The 20,831-nt window shown below is 46.2% G+C and overlaps 1 protein-coding gene across 2 annotated transcripts in view; it reads left to right on the top strand.

Annotated features, from left to right (window-relative positions):
• The window catches only part of CCDC57 (coiled-coil domain containing 57), a 110,089-nt gene extending 92,599 nt beyond the window's left edge, over window positions 1–17,490 (top strand). For both annotated transcript variants that reach the window (XM_082272473.1, XM_082272474.1), the window contains exons 19-20: window positions 2,838–3,030; window positions 17,233–17,490. In XM_082272473.1, coding sequence (XP_082128599.1) covers window positions 2,838–3,030; window positions 17,233–17,408 — 369 coding nt within the window. In that variant the 3' untranslated portion in view covers window positions 17,409–17,490. The remainder of the gene's footprint in view (window positions 1–2,837; window positions 3,031–17,232) is intronic.
• Window positions 17,491–20,831: the final 3,341 nt, after the last annotated feature.

The following is a 20,831-nucleotide window of genomic DNA, read 5'->3' as shown; positions in this document are numbered from 1 at the left end:
CTGATACACTGAGCCCCTTTTAAAATATTGCACTTACACTTGGGAGCATTTTATAGACAATACAGTCTTCTGCCGAGACTCTTGCGTAGGATCGAGACAGAAGAAATTCCGGTCAGTCTAGTGGCCCCGGATTGGCCTCGCAGGTGCTGAAGAATAGAGGTTTGTCTGAGTCGGTGAGTCATACACTACTGAAAGCTAGGAAGTCTATTTCTAGGAATATCTACCATCGTACGTTTAACCACTTAAGCCCCAGCCCTATTTCGGACACTTTTTGTTTACAAGTTAAAACCAGTATTTTTTCCTAGAAAACTACTTAGAACCCCCAAACATTTTATATATTTTTTAGCAAAGACTCTGGAGAATAAAATGTCGGTGATTGCTAAATTTTTTTTCACGCGGTATTTGCGCAGCGGTCTTTAAAACGCCATTTTTTGGAAAAAATTAGAAAAATCACATTTCACTGCATTTAAAAAATACTAAACAGTAAAGTTAGCCCATTTTTTTATATATTGTGAAAGATGATGTCACGCCGAGTAAATAGATACCCAACATGTTACGGTTTAAAATTGCGCCCCCCCCCCGTGGGATGGCGACAAACTACGGTCAATAGAGATCTCAATCTGCGACGCTTTAAATTTATTTAACGGTTACCAGTTTAGAGTTAGAGTGTAGCTCTTTTTTTTAAATTATTGCCCACGCTCTGGCAATCGCGGCGATACCTCACATGTGTGGTTTGAACAGCGATTTCATTCGTGGATCGACTTGCGTATACCTTTTTTTTTTGTGCGCGAGCTAACAGTGACGGGGGCGGCTAAATTTTTATTTTTTTTTCCTATTTATTTTTTCTTTTTTTTTAACTTTATTACAGGTTTTTAAAAAAAAAATCACTTTTATTGCTGTCACAAGCAATGTAAACATCCCTTGTGACACCAATATGTAGTGACAGGTACACTTTATGGAGGGATCGAGGATCTAAAAGACCCTAGACCCCTCCACTACTCTTCCCTGTATGCAAAACGCCGAAAACGGCATTTTTGCATACAGCCGTTTTTCAAATCTGCTGCCTTTTGCAGCACAGTAACCCGGAAGTGACGTCATGGACGCCGCCTCTGGGTTACGTCATCGGAGACCCGATCGATGCCGTTTCTGGCATTCATCGGGACTCCATCCAGCCGATGGACGTGCCGGGCAAAGCCACAGAAGGCGGCGGGAGGGGGGGAGACGTCCCCTCCCGCTCACCCGGGTAACGATCGAGCGGCTCCCGAGCCGCATCGGTCGTTACCGACGGAAAGCCGACCGTCGGCTTTAAACCACGGTACCGGGATGATGCCTCTAGCTAGAGGCATCATCCCAGTATAACCCCTGCAAAGTTACCCGACATACCGGTACGTTGATATGCGGTAAGTGGTTAGAGCATACAGTTCCTGTTGTGAGTTATTTGTTGTTAACCCTCGCTCTTTTTCGGTGGCTCGGGTCTTGACCTTTCCTTAACAGGAGGGGGGGGGTGGTTGAGCAAAAGTTGGCCTTGAGTACCATTAAGGGCCAGGTGTCTGCCTTGGTGGTCTTCTTTCAACGACCCTTGGCCACGCACTCCCTGGTGGGTACTTTTATTCAGGGGGTTTGACATTTGACTCCACCAGTACGATCCCCACTACCGCCTTGGGAACTTTTTTTCATATTTAATTTTGGAGAATAATCAATGGTTAAAACCCCTCTCACTTTTTGTGCCATCTGTGTCCCATTAAGAAGAATTCCCCTCACTTCCTTTCCTATAGACACAACTGGAATTGAGAGGACAGCTCAAAATTTAGAATTTTACTTCTCTTTCTGTCTTGGGGATAGTGGTCACTAGAACAATCAGGCCCCCTTTCTCATGGGGCAGGTTCCTTTTAAATTAGCAGGGGATCCACTCACAGATTCTTGCTCCCGAACTCAGGTGATGAATCAATTGACACAGACAGTGGGACTTGGGGCCCCCCCTCGTCCTTTGATTTGATTGACAGCAGCGGGAGCCATTGGTTTCCGGTGGCCCAGCAAAGATAGTGAGACCCGGAAGTGAGGAGAGAGAAGAATAAGGGGCTCAGGTAAGTAAAAGGGGAGGTGATGGGGGATATTGATACCTAAAAATGTTGTACCCTAATGCAATGAATGCATTAAAGCAGAGCTCTACCCAAAAGGGGCAGCTCTGCATGTCTGCCTCCCCCCCATCTGCTGCAACTTTTGGGGGGGGGGGGATGTGGTACCTAGTTTTGACAGGTACCTGCTCCCACTTCTGGCTCAGTTCGCCCAGAAGTTCGCTCACCCCCTGATTTCCCCGGACTTCACAGGTCCGAGAAGACTGCGGCCCATTCACAAAGCGCCGCACGCTTCGCACGTGCGCAGCAAGAAACCAGCTGTGAAGCCACAAGGCTTCACTACCGGTTTCCTTTAGTCAGGATGGCAGCACCAACACCCAATAGACAATTGAAGAACTAGCCTGGGTGAGGACACCGCTGGATGCCTGAACAGGCAAGTTCCCTAATATATAGAGTCAGCAGCTACAGTATTTGTCATTTTTAATTTTTAAATTATACTTTTAATTTAGGAAAGCGGGTCCTGGAGCTCTTCTTTAAGGTAAAAAGTGTTTTGGCTTTACCACTTTAAGCCTTATGGGAGTGTTATAACATATTAGGAAGTTAGTTAGCAGGGCTCTGATAGGGCCTATGGTTAAACCAACAAGAAGCAGTGGCGCCTTACACAGGTCTTCCATTGACAAGTCTAATAAAATTACCATTTTTTTGTTTGGTCAATAAGCAAAATGATGCGTCTTGTTTATTGAACATGTTCATTTCTCACAGACTACTGAAGCAAAACCAACACAGAAAGAGAACCTGTTACAATCACCCCGTGTGAATCATGTGAGCAGTGCCCGTTCCTTGCGTTCAGCAGCTTCACTGACAGAGGGCGATACATCTTTGCAGGAAGTTTGGAAGATATTGGACATGGGGTCAAGTCTGTCTCTCCTCAGCTCCCAGGAAGCAACTGAGCAAGGTGAGAATCCAGATATTGTGTTAGATATTTAAAAGACACTAAAGATTAGATGTAAAAATGCAGCACCTTAAATTTCAAGGCTAGGATTAGTGTTGTAAAATAAGTGAAAACTCCTTCCTGAAAATGCAAGTTGCCTGATTCTCTCTGAGTTCAGAACCTTCCTTGTCACTGAACTGGTACGAGAATGCAGATTGGATAGTGTGACTTCACTCTTTAGTGACTGCATGCTTGTTCCAGGTCAGTGGCTCAGTAATTATTAAAGCCAGTGGATTATGATTACAGCCAAGTCTCAGAAAGTAATCAGCAGTGACAACCCCTGCTTTTCTTTCAGTGCAGTTTTGTTTAACAAAAGTTTGTAAAGAAATCTGCGCTAGCAAAATATGTGGGCTTCAATGTGTTGGCTGCCTTAGTGAAGGAAGCAGTTGATATGATCTTGGTCATTAATGTCCTGAATGTATTCAATTGGGCTGCATTTATGCAGGTCTTTAGCCACAGGGGGAGATTTACTAAAACTGGAGCACTCAGAATCTGGCGCAGCTGTGCATAGTAGCCAATCAGCTTCTAACTTCAACTTGTTCAGTTAAGCCCCGTACACACGTACCGATCGTCGGCCGAACGATCGGCCGTCTTTTGTCCAGGGCTCTTTTGTCGTGTCTGTTGAAAACTGCAAAAGACTGCACACAAATTTTGTCGGCCAACAACAGCCGACTGCAGAAGTGATGTCATGTGATGGTTCACTTTCCTTGTCTTTTTTCTTTTCTGAGCATGCCCAGTCTTGCAAATCTGCTGTCTGTCAGCCGAAACCTGTACTGACTGGCGAACAATCGGCCGTTCTGGTGTCGGCATACAAAAATCTTAATGCTTGCACGACAGATTCTGTTCGGCCGAAAGTGCGCTGTCGGAAGCATCATACTAACAAGCCGAAAATCGGCCGATCTTTTCGGCCGACAATCTGCACGTGTGTACGGGCCTTTAGGGTCCTTTCACACGGAACAGAGTCCGTTCTGCTCTAAACAATCCGCCGATCCCCGCTGAGCAGGCGGATGACAGCTCCATCTCCGCTCTGTGTGCAGAGACAGAGCTGTCTGATCCCCGCTGTCCTCTATGGGAGATCAGATGAGAATGGACCGTCTGTCCGTTCTCATCCGATCTGATCTGCCAGACGGATGTAAAATAGGGTTTCCATCCATCTGGATTTCACGTACAGGATCGGAATCGGATAGCAGCAGGTGTCAGCGGAGATGTCTCCGCTGACATCCGCTGCCCCATAGGGATGCATGGAGCATCTGATCCATTCCGCCTGAAAAACGAACAGGCGGATCGCATCGCCCGTGTGAAAGGGGCCTTAAGCTTTGACAATCAGCCCTCGTTCACAGTGAATGCGGGTTTGTAATCGAGGTCAGCTGAACTCACACAATGTCAAACCCGCATTTCAGTGCGAGTTCGGGGGCGATTTGAAAGACATCTGTGCGGGTTCATGCACAGATGTCTATTGAAATTGCTTCTAAAGTCACCAAAAGTAGTGCAAGAACTACTTTTGGAAATTGGTGCAGCGCCGCAAAGTAGGCGTCGCATTGCTTGGGACAGTGCGGTTGCCGGCACTAGACGGCAATATGACATGTCAAATCAAATGTTAAATCGTGCCCATATCAACGGGGGCTAAAACCTGGAAGCTAAATGGTTGCTATGCAGAGCTGCACCAGAGTTTGCACGCTGCAGATTTAGTAAATAAATTCCAAGGCGTGAAAACCAGTGGCTGGAATCTACTGATTCCTGCTGCTGGGATTGACTCCAGGTGATCGCAGGTACAAATAGCTGCAGCTCCTGACAGCCTGTCATTCCACTGTACAGGCTCGATGTCTGCTGCTATCCACGTGAAGCTGTTGTACCTGCAGGAATTTTGTACGCTTCAAATTAACTTATGTGCACTATTGGATCCTGGAATCTAGATCCCTGGTGCCCAACCTGCAGCCCTTTGGTATAATATATGCAGCACTCAGACCTCAGCAGTCTGTATTGGGAACATTGATTAGGGTAATAGCATTGATCTCTGCTAGCCTCATGTAACATGTTCCCAGTTTCATACTGTCTTCTGCAGCATATCTCCAGCCAAAATGTAGCATGTACACACTTTTTGACCCTCATTTCCTCTATTATTAAAAGGACTTAGGACCCAGATTATAGGTAAGAGGAATTTGTCATGTCCATGCGAACAAATGCGAAAAAGATTAGAGAACAAATATGGTTTGCCTCATGGCCCCCTCATGGACTAATAGACAAATACCGGGGTGTAAAATTATTTACTATTTTACCCTGGTATCTGTCTATTAGTTCATGAGGGGTCCATGAGGCAAACCATGTTTGTTCTAATTTCCTCTACTAGGTCTCCAGTTTCTGACAGTTCTCTCAAGCATTACATATAATGAGCATTTTGCCCGGCCCTTTGGTAATGTCAGGGGCCGCATGTGAGGGCCCCTTTAGCTCATAAGTTGACAACCACTGCTCTAGATGCTCACTGTAAACAGGGCCATTGCTTCTCCCCAAGTTAGTGCTAAGCTGTTACACCTCTTGGAGCAAAGCCTCATAACAGCCTCTCATTGGACATTAGTGGTTCTGCCATTGGACAGTTTAATGTAGAGGCAGGGCTTGGATCCAGGAAGGACTTAGTCCCAACTAAACATAAGAATGAGTATCATCCACGTGCTTAACTTATGCTCTTATACAAGTACACACATAATTTCTGATGTACCATTTACTCAATGCGAACCAAGATATGTGTGTGAGCCGCTCAGGCTGTATGGGAATGAAGTCCTGTGCCCATCACTGTGAGTGTCGGCCAGGAAGGGAGCTCATCTGTGCGCCATGATATGAGCTCATCTATGCAGTGATAGAGAGTAGAGTCCCGGGAGCCGCACATGAAGCCAAAGCCTGCTGTGTGATAGTGAATAGCAGTCTTAGCTTGGACCTGTGCCAGGCATCACCCCCAACACATTTCACTCCACCCATTGGAGCTTACTGATGGGAATGGGTCCAGGCTGAGACTGCCATTCACTATCACACAGCAGGCTTTGACTTCATGTGCGACTCCCGGTACACCTATCACTCTAGGGATCCTCAAACTATGGCCCTCCAGCTGTTGCGGAACTACACATCCCATAAAGCACAGGTGTCAAACACAAGGCCTGCGGGCCGAATGCGGCCCCCCAGGCCATTTCATGTGGCCCTCACTCCTCTCCTGCAGCTGCAGCACCCCCCTTGTCTCTGTCCCCACCTTGTCTCTGTAGTCCGCAGCAGAGAGGACAGAACTTGTTTTCCAGATTCCTCTGTGCAGCTGTAGAAAGGCTCCTCTTTGCCCCCCCCAGGACATGGGGTGCTCTGGACATCTAATCCCACAGATGTAACCGGCCCTTTGAGGGCAACCATAATGCTGATGCGGCCCGCGATGAAATGGAGTTTGACACCCCTGCCATAAGGCATTGTAAAACTGACATTCACAGACATGACTAGGCATGATGGGAATTGTAGTTCTTGAACAACTGGAGGGCCATAGTTTGAAGACCCCTGCATACTATTTTCTCAACGCTATAGAAGTGCAAACATGACCATATATTGAAGGACCATACATTTTCTGATGTAAAGTGTGTCTGCTTACATTGCTTCTAAAAAGACTTGCATATATTATTTCTCATTCCATAGTTCTCTTTTGGATAGAGATAGATAAATTCCAGGAATTATTATTTTATACGTAGTTACATTGGTCCAGCTTGGACCGATGTAACTATGTATATACTATACCTGGCGGATGCCTGTGTATGCTGGAAATCACTAACACCACTACTCCAGTGATCTCTATCTGCTCCCGCGTCCCGTGCCGAGCAGTCGGTTTGATGGATTGCGAATGCAGGAGGTCAGCCACTCAGCATGGGCACCATTCAAATAATGCTTTGCATATTCAGAGTAAATGCAAAACATACTATGATTGGACAAATTAGAGAGCTGGGGTAGTGACGTTATGCTCTCCACCTCATCCAATCAGAGAACGCTTTGAATTCATTCAGAAATGTAAAGCATTCTCTGAATGGTGCATGTGCTGAGCAGCTGTTCTCGGGACACGGGACTCAAAAGCAAGTGGTGATCACTGGAGTTGTAGCGCCAGTGATTTCCAGCTTCCAAGCGCATTGGCCAGGTATGGTATACACATAAAATATCCATACCTTGAATTCTGCCTTAACTATCTACCTGCAACCACTTTTTCAAATCAAAAATGTTTTAATTCTGATTCTGTTTTGTTATTTCTCTCATGAGACAAACAATTTGAAGCTGATTGGTTACCCAGACAGACTCCTCTTTTCAGGCATTCTTTTTTTCTTGTTCTATTACGCTTTTTATAATAGCTTCTATTTGCTGCTGAGCATGTCCAGATGATCAGACCAGAGGTGTTACTGCAGGTCGTTACCTTCAGTTCACAAGCTATGTTTATTTTAAGGTTTATGTGGACTGTATTGCACAAATGACTTGCGTTATCTGTGTACAAGAGCTGTGCGAGCTGCAATCCCTTCCTCCTCATTTGGCTTTCTGACAAAATCTATGTCCTAGTTATTGTCGCTGGAGACACATGATGCAAAACATATACGGGCAGCATGGGATTTATTTTTCAAATCCAAGGAGGACTGATTTTATATTAGAATGCACTGTTTGGTATTTCAACATTAATGGACTAATCAATAGTAATTTATGTTTTGAGTTAGAATTAAATGATTCATATAGTACCCGTAAAGGCAATGATATGCAGCAGATGCTGGATTAAATGCACGTAGACAGAAAGTGAGTGAACAAGGCTGCAAGAGATCAAAAGGACTGAGATCATTCCTGACACTCTTGAAGTTTTGGGTTATCCCTCCACCTTTGTGTGTTACAGCTCATCCTGTTACTTTTCTCCATTATATAAAATAACTACAATTCCAGCTGGGTCAGCCCCTCCCCCCACTCTCGCCTTACTGGCTTTGACAGCAGCAGGAGCCAATGACTTGGCCATTCTAACACCTGGATATGTTTATTTGTGAACCATTCCATTGTAGATTTTGCTTTATGTTTTGGATCATTGTCTTGTTGGAAGACAAATCTCCGTCCCAGTCTCAGGTCTTTTGCAGACTCCATCAGGTTTTCTTCCAGAATGGTCCTGTATTTGGCTCCATCCATCTTCCCATCAATTTTAACCATCTTCCCTGTCCCTGCTGAAGAAAAGCAGGCCCAAACCATGATGCTGCCACCACCATCTTTGACAGTGGGGATGGTGTGTTCAGGGTGATGAGCTGTGTTGCTTTTACGCCAAACATAACGTTTTGCATTGTTGCCAAAAAGTTCGATTTTGGTTTCATCTGACCAGAGCACCTTCTTCCACATGCTTGGTGTGTCTCCCAGGTGGCTTGTGGCAAACTTTAAACGACACTTTTTATGGATATCTTTAAGAAATGGCTTTCTTCTTGCCACTCTTCCATAAAGGCCAGATTTGTGCAGTATACGACTGATTGTTGTCCTATGGACAGAGTCTCCCACCTCAGCTGTAGATCTCTGCAGTTCATCCAGAGTGATCATGGGCCTCTTGGCTGCATCTCTGATCAGTCTTCTCCTTGTATGAGCTGAAAGTTTAGAGGGACGGCCAGGTCTTCGTAGATTTGCAGTGGTCTGATACTCCTTCCATTTCAATATTATCGCTTGCACAGTGCTCCTTGGGATGTTTAAAGCTTGGGAAATCTTTTTGTGTCCAAATCCGGCTTTAAACTTCTCCACAACAGTATCTCAGACCTGCCTGGTGTGTTCCTTGTTCTTCATGATGCTCCCTGCGCTTTAAACGGACCTCTGAGACTATCACAGTGCAGGTGCATTTATACGGAGACTTGATTACACACAGGTGGATTCTATTTATCATTATTAGTCATTTAGGTCAACATTGGATCATTCAGAGACCCTCACTGAACTTCTAGAGAGAGTTTGCTGAAATGAAAGTAAAGGGGCTGAATAATTTTGCACGCCCAATTTTTCAGTTTTTTATTTGTTAACAAAGTTTGAAATATCCAATAAATTTCGTTCCACTTGTTGTTGATTCTTCACAAAAAATTACAGTTTTATATCTTTATGTTTGAAGCCTGAAATGTGGCAAAAGGTTGCAAAGTTCAAAGGGGCCGAATACTTTCGCAAGGCACTGCATGTGTATATATATATATATATATATATATATATATATATAATGTGTGTGTGTGTGTGTGTGTGTGTGTGTGTGTGTATATATATATATATATATATATATATATATATATATATTGTGTAGGGGGACTAATTATTTTATTAACATGAGGTGGGGGTCTCCTCTGAGAATGTGTACTCAGCAGTGGTAATTTACTGCTGCTTAATAAACAGGTACCAGAGTGTTTCAGTTTGAGCACTGTCACCGGGATCTTTGGGATAAAGTTTCGGACAGGCACGAGTCAAGAGATGGGATATAAAAACAAAAATCAAAGGCTTTATCAATGCCTAGAAGCACATTGAAGCTTATTATTAAGAAGTGAAAGGTATTTGGTACAACACAGACCCTCCCTGGATCAGGATGTCGCTCTAAACTGGATGAAAGAGCCAGCAGGACACTGATCAGAGATGCTGCCAAGAGGCCTTCAGGAACTCTGAAGCAGTTTCAGGAATTTATGAGAGTGGTCATTGTGTGCATGTGACAATATCACAAATTTTCCTCAAATGTGGCTTGTATGGGAGGGTTGCAAGAAAAAAAAAAACATTCCTCAAGAAAGGCCACATGCAGTCACCACTGAGCTTTGCCAAAACGCACCTTGAAGATTCTGAGGCTGCATAGAAAAAGGTGTTATGGTCAGATGAGACTAAAATGTATTTATTTGGCTTTAACACCAAATGATATGTCTGGCTGAAATCCAATACAGCTCCAAATAACACCATTCCTACAGTAAAGCATGGAGGTGGTAATATCCTGTTATGGGGTTGTTTCTCTACAGCAGGGACTGGAGGACTGGTCAGGATATAAGGGAAAATGGATGGGGCAAAATACCATCTAATTCTTGAGGAAAATCTGCTGCCCACTGACAGAAAGTTTTTAATGGGAAGAAGGTTTACCTTCCAACATGACAGTGACAGAAAAAATGACCACACAGTGATTGAAGGAAAAAAAGGTGAATGTCCTTGCATGGCCTAGTCAGAGCCCAGACTTAAACCCCATTGAAAATCTGTGGAATGAATTGAAGACTGCAGTCCACAAACGGTCACCATCAAATTTAACTAAACTTGAGCAGTTCTGCAAAGAAGAGTGTGCAATATTGCAAAGTCTAGATGTGTAAAGTTAGTAGAGACCTATCCCAACAGACTTAAGGCTGTAATTAAAGCAAAAGGTGGTTCAACAAAATACTGACACAAGGGGGTGATCCTATTTCCAACTCAGTGATTCTGTTTGGATGTTATAAGTTGCACTGAGTAAATACAGCTGGATAAAACAAAAACTGTGCCTGTCTTAATTGCATACTGCAAAGCAACAAAATATGATTATTTTAAAGGTGGGTGATTCTTTTCTATACCCGCTGTACTTGCTGCTCTGCGATTTCAGCTTTGGCCCTGCACACCTGTATGTTGAAAGAGTGAAACAGCATTGCAGAAGCCTGAGAGGGTCATCTATTTGCTATGTTATTGCCTCACCCAGCATGGAGCTGTCACTGGGTTATCTGTGCACTTCCCCATCAGACACAATGTCAACAGTGTTCACATCAGGCTATTGGGCTATTATGAGTTATCTGTCTGGGTGAAATGCTACACATTGCTGAGTGCTGGTAAATCATCCATCTACTTGCACTCATTGCTCAGCAGCTGCTGTGTACCAACTGACTTGCGCATGGTAGTGAGATAGGAAGCACATATCATTAACCACTTAAGCCCCGGAAGATTTTACCCCCTTCCTGACCAGGGCCTATTTTGCGATTCGCACTGCGTGACTTTAACGGACAATTGCACGGTCGTGCGACGCTGTACCTAAACAAATTTGACGTTCTTTTTTTCCCACAAACAGAGCTTTCTTTTGGTGGTATTTGATCACCTGTGAAATTTTTTGATCATGCGCTATACAAAAAAAGAGCGTCAATTTTGCAAAAATAACAATATTTTTCACATTTTTTTATATGAAATTCCCCCCCAAAAAAAATGTAAAAATCAAAATTTTTTAACATTTTCGGCCAATTAGTTTTATGCTACATATGTTTTGTAAAAAAAAAAATCGCAAAAAGCGTATTTTGATTGGTTTGCGCAAAAGTTATCTCGTTTACTAACAAAGGGAAAGATTTTTGTCTTTTTTGTTGTTTTTTTTTTAACGCGTAATGGTGGCGATCTGCGATTTTTTTGCGGTACTGCGACATTGCGGCGGACAGATCGGACCCTTGACTAACATTTTTTACACTTTTGGGGTTACCAGTAACATTTCTACAGTAATCAGTGCTATACATATGCACTGTTACTGTAAAATTACACTGGCAGTGAAGGGGTTAACTTTTTTTGAGAGGGAGGGGTTATGTGTGTCCCTAGGGGCGTGATTCTAACTGTGATTGGCTGTGGCTTGAGGTGTAGGAACAGTGATCAACAGTCCTACATAGTAGAACCATATGATCACTATTCCTACACAGGGGAGAATGACAGGCGGCTTGTTTACATTAGCCGCCTGCCTTTCTCCCTCTCCACCGACGATCGCCGAGTGACCGGCGGACATCGGGTCCGCCGGTCACATGCGCGGGGGGGGGGGGTCCGTGACCGCGCGGGAGCGCGCCTCCGGGGGCGCGCGGGAGCTCCCTGGACCCTCACAGGCTAGCGACATAGTACTACGTCACTCTGCCTGTGAGGGGCTGACTGCCGACGTAAATAGTCGTGCGGCAGTCGGCAAGTGGTTAAAGAGAACCTATCACAGAATATCCAGCATTACCAGCATTTGAATGAAAACAGTCTCTCTCTCTCTCTCTCTCTCCCTCTCCCTCTCTCTCTTTCCCTCTCTCCCTCTCTCTCTTTCCCTCTCTCCCTCTCTCTCTTTCCCTCTCTCCCTCTCTCTCTCTCCCTCTCTCTCTCCCTCACTCTGTCTTTCCCCTCCTGCCCCTCTCTTGCCCCTTCTCCCTCTCTCTTTCCCTCTCTCTCTCTCTTTCAGCATGACTCTCATCTGTTCCTCATTTGAAGAGGCTGTCTCTCTTTTGTAACCAAATGGGATAGAGTCATGGAGGGGTTATAATTAGAGATCTATGATTATGGGCAAAGCGGATATATCGAGGGCCAATCTGCACTTTTCCCGATATATCTGAATCAGCCACCAAGGTGACCGATATTGCCGATATTTTGGGAAAGTGCTTGTACCGGAGTGATGCCTGCAGCTAGAGGCGGTCCATAGCCGACGGTTGGCTGTCTTGTAATGACAACCGATGCGGCTGAGAAGCCGCTTGGCTGTCATTACAAGGAGCGGGAGGGGACGTCCCCCCTCCCGCTGCCTTCCGCAGCTCGCCCAGGTCTCCAGTCCCACCGGGAGACCTGGACAACCATCCTGCATGGCCACCCGAAGAGAAGACCCCATCAAAGCCGCATTTGGCTCTGATCAGGTCTCTATGTAAAAACCCAGAAGTGATGTCATGACATTACTTCCGGGTACTCTGCGCCAAATTCAAAAAAATCAAAAAAATTACAGCCTTCAAAACAGCCAAACTTGGCGTCTTGAATGCTTTTAAGTGCAGAGGAGGGGTTTGGGGTCTTTTAGACGCCCAGATCCCTCCACAAGAGTACCTGTAAATAATTTAAATAATTTTTTATAATGTCCTAAAATATCGGCCAATACCGATATGGGATGACCAAAATATCGGTATCGGCAATAAATAAACAATATCGGTCGATCGCTAGTAATAACCTCATTCTGTTTTTTTGGGGTTTTTTTTGCTGTTTTTGTTTACTTCCTGTACTGGAAGTTCAACAAGAAGTGATAGAAAATCTTTACAAAGTGAAGGGAATTCCCCTTAGTTGTCCCTAGAACAGTTGTCGACATTTGAAAATGCCGAGGTATGGTCCGTTCACCGAGGAGATCCTGGGATTTCTTCCTCCAGAAATGGGATGTTTTTGAATGCTGCAGAGAACAACGCAGCGTAATGACCTGATTGTTGTTCTCTGCAGCATTGTTCTGTAAGCACAGGATGGCTTGCTGACACATCCCTAGTGGTGGGTTTTTGATGCACTGAACTCATAGGAAGTACTTAAATGATGGGGGGTGACCGTTCCTGGATTGCAGAACGATGAGCTGGCTGGGGACAGCGCCAGGGCAGTGTTGCCAACCGTCCGTTTTTTCACGGACAGTCCGTAAATTCGGGGCACTTTTCTCCTGCCCGTAAATGCCCGTAGCAGGAGAAAAGTGCCCGTTAAAACAATGGCTTCGGCGAGACAATCTGACTGCGCATGCGCGGCGTGCGCCTCGGTCCCATCGCCGGACACTCTAACAGTCAGTGAGTCTCGTCATCATCTCCTCCTCCCCCGCCTGACCGCCTCTGCCTGTGCCCTGCCCATGGCCCGCCCAGAATGTTCCCGCCACTGCCGCCGCGGCCGCTACCTCCCCCAGCAGCCTGAGCCTATCGGATCCACGGTGAGAGTAGCTGTGGCTAGAAGAGGAGCACACAGTCAGGACTCAGGAGCCGAGGACACTCATGGAACTTGTGAGAAGGGGGCAGACCCGGCAGAGCCAGAGAAGGACAGTGCCTGTGGGGACTAAAGGGGACAGGGAATGACAGTGCCTATGGGGACTAAAGGGGACAGGGAAATTGGGAATGACAGTGCCTGTGGGGACTAAAGGGGACAGGGAAATTGGGAATGACAGTGCCTGTGGGGACTAAAGGGGACAGGGAATGACAGTGCCTGTGGGGACTAAAGGGGACAGGGAATGACAGTGCCTGTGGGGACTAAAGGGGACAGGGAAATTGGGAATGACAGTGCCTGTGGGGACTAAAGGGGACAGGGAAATTGGTAATGACAGTGCCTGTGGGGACTAAAGGGGACAGGGAGGAATGACAGTGCCTGTGGGGACTAAAGGGGACAGGGAATGACAGTGCCTGTGGGGACTAAAGGGGACAGGGAATGACAGTGCCTATGGGGACTAAAGGGGACAGGGAAATTGGGAATGACAGTGCCTGTGGGGACTAAAGGGGACAGGGAAATTGGGAATGACAGTGCCTGTGGGGACTAAAGGGGACAGGGAATGAAAGTGCCTGTGGGGACTAAAGGGGACAGGGAATTACAGTGCCTGTGAGGACTAAAGGGGACAGGGAATGACAGTGCCTGTGGGGGCTGAAGGGGACAGGGAATGACAGTGCCTATGGGGGCTGAAGGGGACAGGGAATGACAGTGCTGTGGGGGCTGATTCTGAAGGGGACACAGAAGGACAGTACTATGGGGTCTGAAGGGGGCACAGAAGGACAGTACTATGGGGTCTGAAGGGGACACAGAAGGACAGTACTATGGGGTCTGAAGGGGGCACAGAAGGACAGTACTATGGGGTCTGAAGGGGACACAGAAGGACAGTACTATGGGGTCTGAAGGGGGCACAGAAGGACAGTACTATGGGGTCTGAAGGGGACACAGAAGGACAGTACTATGGGGGCTGAAGGGGACACAGAAGGACAGTACTATGGGGGCTGAAGGGGACACAGAAGGACAGTACTATGGGGGCTGAAGGGGGCACAGAAGGACAGTACTATGGGGGCTGAAGGGGGCACAGAAGGACAGTACTATGGGGGCTGAAGGGGGCACAGAAGGACAGTACTATGGGGGCTGAAGGGGGCACAGAAGGACAGTACTATGGGGGCTGAAGGGGTCACAGAAGGGCAGTACTATGGGGGCTGAAGGGGACACAGAAGGACAGTACTATGGGGGCTGAAGGGGTCACAGAAGGGCAGTACTATGGGGGCTGAAGGGGACACAGAAGGACAGTACTATGGGGGCTGAAGGGGACACAGAAGGACAGTACTATGGGGGCTGAAGGGGACACAGAAGGACAGTACTATGGGGGCTGAAGGGGGCACAGAAGGACAGTACTATGGGGGCTGAAGGGGACACAGAAGGACAGTACTATGGGGGCTGAAGGGGGCACAGAAGGACAGTACTATGGGGTCTGAAGGGGACACAGAAGGACAGTACTATTTGGTCTGAAGGGGGCACAGAAGGACAGTACTATGGGGGCTGAAGGGGGCACAGAAGGACAATACTATGGGGGCTGAAGGGGGCACAGAAGGACAGTACTATGGGGGCTGAAGGGGGCACAGAAGGACAGTACTATGGGGACTGAAGGGGGCACAGAAGGACAGTACTATGGGGGCTGAAGGGGACACAGAAGGACAGTACTATGGGGGCTGAAGGGGACACAGAAGGACAGTACTATGGGGGCTGAAGGGGGCACAGAAGGACAGTACTATGGGGTCTGAAGGGGACACAGAAGGACAGTACTATTTGGTCTGAAGGGGGCACAGAAGGACAGTACTATGGGGGCTGAAGGGGGCACAGAAGGACAGTACTATGGGGGCTGAAGGGGGCACAGAAGGACAGTACTATGGGGGCTGAAGGGGACACAGAAGGACAGTACTATGGGGGCTGAAGGGGGCACAGAAGGACAGTACTATGGGGTCTGAAGGGGACACAGAAGGACAGTACTATTTGGTCTGAAGAGGGCACAGAAGGACAGTACTATGGGGGCTGAAGGGGGCACAGAAGGACAGTACTATGGGGGCTGAAGGGGGCACAGAAGGACAGTACTATTTGGTCTGAAGGGGGCACAGAAGGACAGTACTATGGGGGCTGAAGGGGACACAGGACAGTACTATGGGGGCTGAAGGGGACACAGAAGGACAGTACTATGGGGGCTGAAGGGGACACAGAAGGACAGTACTATGGGGGCTGAAGGGGGCACAGAAGGACAGTGCTGTAGAGGGTATATGAAGGTGGGCAGAGGAGGACTCTGCTGTGGGAGGGTGATGTAAAAGGTGGCAGAGGTGGACACTGATGTGGAGGGTGAAGTGGAGCAGATTAGGACACTACTGTTGGGGGGGGAATGGGGGGTGTCTGCAGCCTCTAAATACCTCCTGTACCATGTCCGCGCAGCCTCTGACCATCTCCTGTAGAACGTTCGCAGTCTCTGACCTCCTCCGGTATCATGTTCGCAGCCTCTAACCACCTCCTGTATGATGTCCACAGCATCTGACCACCTCCCGTATCATTTCCGCAGCCTCTGACCACCCTCAGGTAAGTGACAGCACTGCCAGGCCAGGCTAAGGGGGGGTCACTGATGCAAGGGCTGGGTGAATACAATAATGTAAGGGGGAACTGATATAAAGGTTTCCCCCTTATAGCAGGGAATCCCCCCCTTACCTTAGTGTAATTAATCTGTGGAAGGTGGTCTCTGGTCACCAGAGTCCCCCCCCCCCCATCAGAGTTCCTGATATTCCTCTCTACATCAGAGTCTGCAGGATTCTCCCCTTACAGTGCAAAGGGGGAACTCTGCGGACTCTGATGTAAAAGGGAACTCTGATGTAAAGGGGAATGCAGTGGACTCTGATATAAGGCGGTTTCTGGTCACCAGAGCCCCCTCTTAAATCAGAGTTCCCCCTTAAATCAAGATCTGCAGCATTCCTCTTTATGTCAGAGTTACACTGTAAGGGAAATCCTGCACACTCTGATATATGGGGGAACGCTGTGCTGGCTGGGTTATAATAATCTGATCTTCATGTAAATGGAGAAATATGGTTTTTGACTTTTGTTTAACCTAAACACATTGCTAATAGCACTATCTACATGTTTATAGTTTAAGTATTGATATTTGCACGGTTTAGCACTGAAAACAGCCTGTTTATGTACATTTTTGCAGTGCCAGTAAAAAATTTGTGCCGTCCGTAAATTTTGGACATTCTGCCAGTAAATTTCCCTCCGGGGGGTTGGCAACACTGCGCCAGGGATAGGTGAGTATTGCAGTGAAACCTGTTTTCCCTTTCACTGTTTATATATTATTAGTCCCTTGTGAAGGGCTAATAATATATAAACATTTTATCAAGTTGCATTTATACTGATCTTGCCATTAGTTCAGAAGTCCTTTTAACTGTCCTGTAATGCTGTTTGCTAATATTTTCTGTTTTTAACCCACAGCACTTCCTGGTAAAACTCAGACGGGTAATGACAAGAAAGGCCCTCCTACTGTGACACCACAGTCTGCAATTAGGAAAAGTCCAGACAAGATGGGACGACCGGTGACGGCAAAGCACACAAGGGGCAGAGGGACACACAGCACCTCCAAAGTCCGCAACTACAATATAAGAGACTAAGCAGATCCTCCCAGAGAACGGCACTTACTCTGTGTCTATCCAATGGATAGTTTTTATGACCGTTATGTGTCATTAAATTTTATTTTGTTAAAACAAATAGCTTCTATTGATTGCAATGCACCTTTTATATATTTGTTTTCTTAAAGGGGTCGAAATATGGAAGCTGTCTTTGCTAATTTTTTATTACAAATGCAGGCTCTGGATTTGCCATCCTGTTTCCAATTTAACAGCCTAACAAGTACTGTGTGTAGGATGGGGACAAACTTTTCCCACTACACTGGCTGTATGTTTGTTTCGGGTCGGTGACATTTTAGATGGCAAGTCCTAAAACCTTCATATTTAAAGCCTTTAGTAACATATTACACCCATATTCAGGGCATGACATGGACCATGTTACTAAAGCACCTGCCCACACCCTGACCTGACCCCCATTGCGACAGTGGGACTATTTAAAAACAGCACGGCTGTGTGGGCAGAGCCTACTCTGTGTGGGCAGAGATTTCTGTGAATAAATGAACTACAAGTCCCATCTCCACCAAGGCAGATGGCTTGTAGTCCTAAATAAGGTGCGAGGGCGCTGGTGAGCACTTTTATTAGTTTGTTGATTTTCCTGGACTTCAGTAACTGCATGACCATATAGGAGGTATGGGCCTGGCATTGTACCCGCAATCCACTCAGCACAAATAACAAACGCTCAATTTATTTACCAGCAAAAAATGTGCATTTCATTTTTTTATTTTTTTTTTACATGAGTTTACCTTTTAAAAGCAATTCACCAATAGAAAATCCATATTTCTGTCCTCACAGGTTTATTTTAAGCTTGTATTTACATTTGACATTTGGTGACCTTTCTTTCTCTCTTTACTTTTCCGTTTCCCTATTCTTCCCCCCTCTTACTTTTCGTATCTCCTTCTCTTTCTCTCACTGTCTCCATTCCCCCGATTTCTCCCCTCCAACCACTCCCTCTCTTTCCACTCACTTACTCTCTCTCCCCATCTTTTTATCCTTTCCCCCTCCCTCTCTTTGTCATTCTTACCTCTCTTTTTTCACTTTCGTTATTCTTCCTGCCACTTTCATTTCCTTTTCCTATCTCCTTCCCTTTTTTCCCACCCAACACATGAACACCTAGATTATTGCAACACTTGGGCCTGCTAAACTCATTGTACATACAGATCATTATGCATTCTGCTACGTGATGAAAAAATTAATTACAGGGAAAGTACAAAGTCCAGATTACTCTCTACCCCCCCCCCCCAAGGGTAATATAGAACATGGGGGTCATTAAACTTGTGAAGGAAATCACAGCTTTGTTTAGGTGCTAAAGGCTGGAAAAGTTTATTTTCTTCTCCCAGAATGTAGACATTATCAGAGCAGCTCTTCTGTTCAGTGGAGTTCTGGGAATCTTGCCAGGAGGCTCTATGTTCCCATTGACTATAACCCAATTCAAAGGAAGCTCCCCTGTTTCACTGCTTGTCGGCTTAGACGGGGTTATGGCGCCTTGGACTGACTACATTAAATGGATGCTGAATAAGAGGGTCTCGGTGCTGCGAGGATTTAACCCTTATATACTTTTAGCATATACTACGGTAAAAATTATGAATTCAAATTGTATTTTTCATGCAATGACCATTATCCGTGTCAAGGCATTTGACCTCTATTTTTTTCAATTGTATACTGTAGCTGTGGCCTTTTCTGCAAAGTGTTTTAACAGAATGTATCACCTAAACTCTCCCACAAGCTAATCTGTTAGGACTATCTTGTGACTGTTAACCACTTAAGCCCCGGAAGATTTTACCCCCTTCCTGACCAGGGGGTATTTTGCGATTCGGCACTGCGTGACTTTAACTGACAATTGCGCGGTCGTGCGACGCTGTACCCAAACTAATTTGATCATGCGCTATAAACAAAAAAAGAGCGACAATTTTGCAAAAATAACAATATTTTATGAAATTCCCCCCAAAAAAATGTAAAAATAAAAACTTTTTAAAATTTTCGGCCAATTTGTTTTCTGCTGCCTATGTTTGGTAAAGCGTATTTTGATTGGTTTGCGCAAAAGTTATTGCGTTTACTAACTAAGGGATTTTTGTTGGTTTTTTTTAACGCGTAATGGAGGCGATCTGCGTTTTTTTTTTTTGGGGTACTGCGACATTGCGGCAGACAGATCGGACCCTTGACTGACATTTTTGACACTTTTGGGGGTACCAGTGACATTACTACAGTAATCAGTGCTATACATATGCACTGTTACTGTAAAAATGACACTGGGAGGGAAGGGGTTAACATTATTGGAGAGGGAGGGGTTAAGTGTGTCCCTAGGGGCGTGTTTCTAACTGTCATTGGATGTGGCTAGTGGTGTAACAGCACAGATCAACGGTCCTACATAGCAGGACCGAGTGATCTGTGCTTTTACACAGGGGAGACTGACAAGCGGCTTTGTTTACATTAGCCGCCTGCCTTTCTCCCTTTCTACCCGACGATCGCGAGTGACCGGCGGACATCGGGTCCGCCGGTCACACGTGCCGGCTTCGTCGGGTACGAGCGGGGGCGGGAGTGCGCCTCCGGCGGCGCGCGCTCGCCCCCTATTCGCTCCCAGGCTAGTGACGTACCGGTACGTCACTTTGCCTGGGAGGGGCTGACCGCCGTCGTATATAGTCGGGCGGCGGGCGGCAAGTGGTTAAAGTAGACCTAACACTAGATATAGCTTTATATCTCAAAGGACTATAACCCATTCAGTAAAATGGCATATGAACTTAAACATATTGTTTCTCTCTCATCCATTGAGCTTTTCACCACATCTGAGTCTAGTCATGGACACCACTGACTGAGTGTTTCTTCCTCAGACTCCTTGATCTCAGATTCAAGCTCTCCAGTGTAGGAGTCATCTTACACTTTGCGTTTCCATGAGAGTATTTAGCCTGATGGTTGATATCTTCGAGGTACTTATATTTGCCTAGTTTTATCCCATCCCTCTACAACACAACATTCTGTTGTCATGGAAGAACTCAATCAAGTCTCAGGACAAACCAACTCATTTGGCACTGAGGACGATGTTGTTTCAGGCCCAATGGATCAGAAATCTGCCTCTGGAATCAAGTGAGTCCTTTTTTTCTGGCTTCTTGAGGATCTTCATGACCATCGGGCTGGGTAGGACTCTTCCTGGGTACCCTGCCAGTGCAGGGAACTGGGTCACTGGAACAGACTCTCCAGCATTAGACCATCCTGCCTTTTTTTGGGGGGCTTTTTTCGACCCTGTACATCTTGCTTTAGGATCTGATCTGGGTTCAGTTGGATAATGAACCTGAAGTCTTGCTGAAGCAAGAGAGGTGGATGAAATCCTTTCCTAGGCAGAACTTCATATTCCCACCGTGTCTACGGAGTACATCCGAAGCCTAGACAAATGGCAGGCAGACTTCCTCAGCCAAC

Source organism: Pelophylax lessonae (genome assembly GCF_965119305.1).
Source record: "Pelophylax lessonae genome assembly, chromosome: 11".
Taxonomy (NCBI): domain Eukaryota; kingdom Metazoa; phylum Chordata; class Amphibia; order Anura; family Ranidae; genus Pelophylax; species Pelophylax lessonae.
This window is presented reverse-complemented; position numbering and strand designations above follow the sequence as displayed.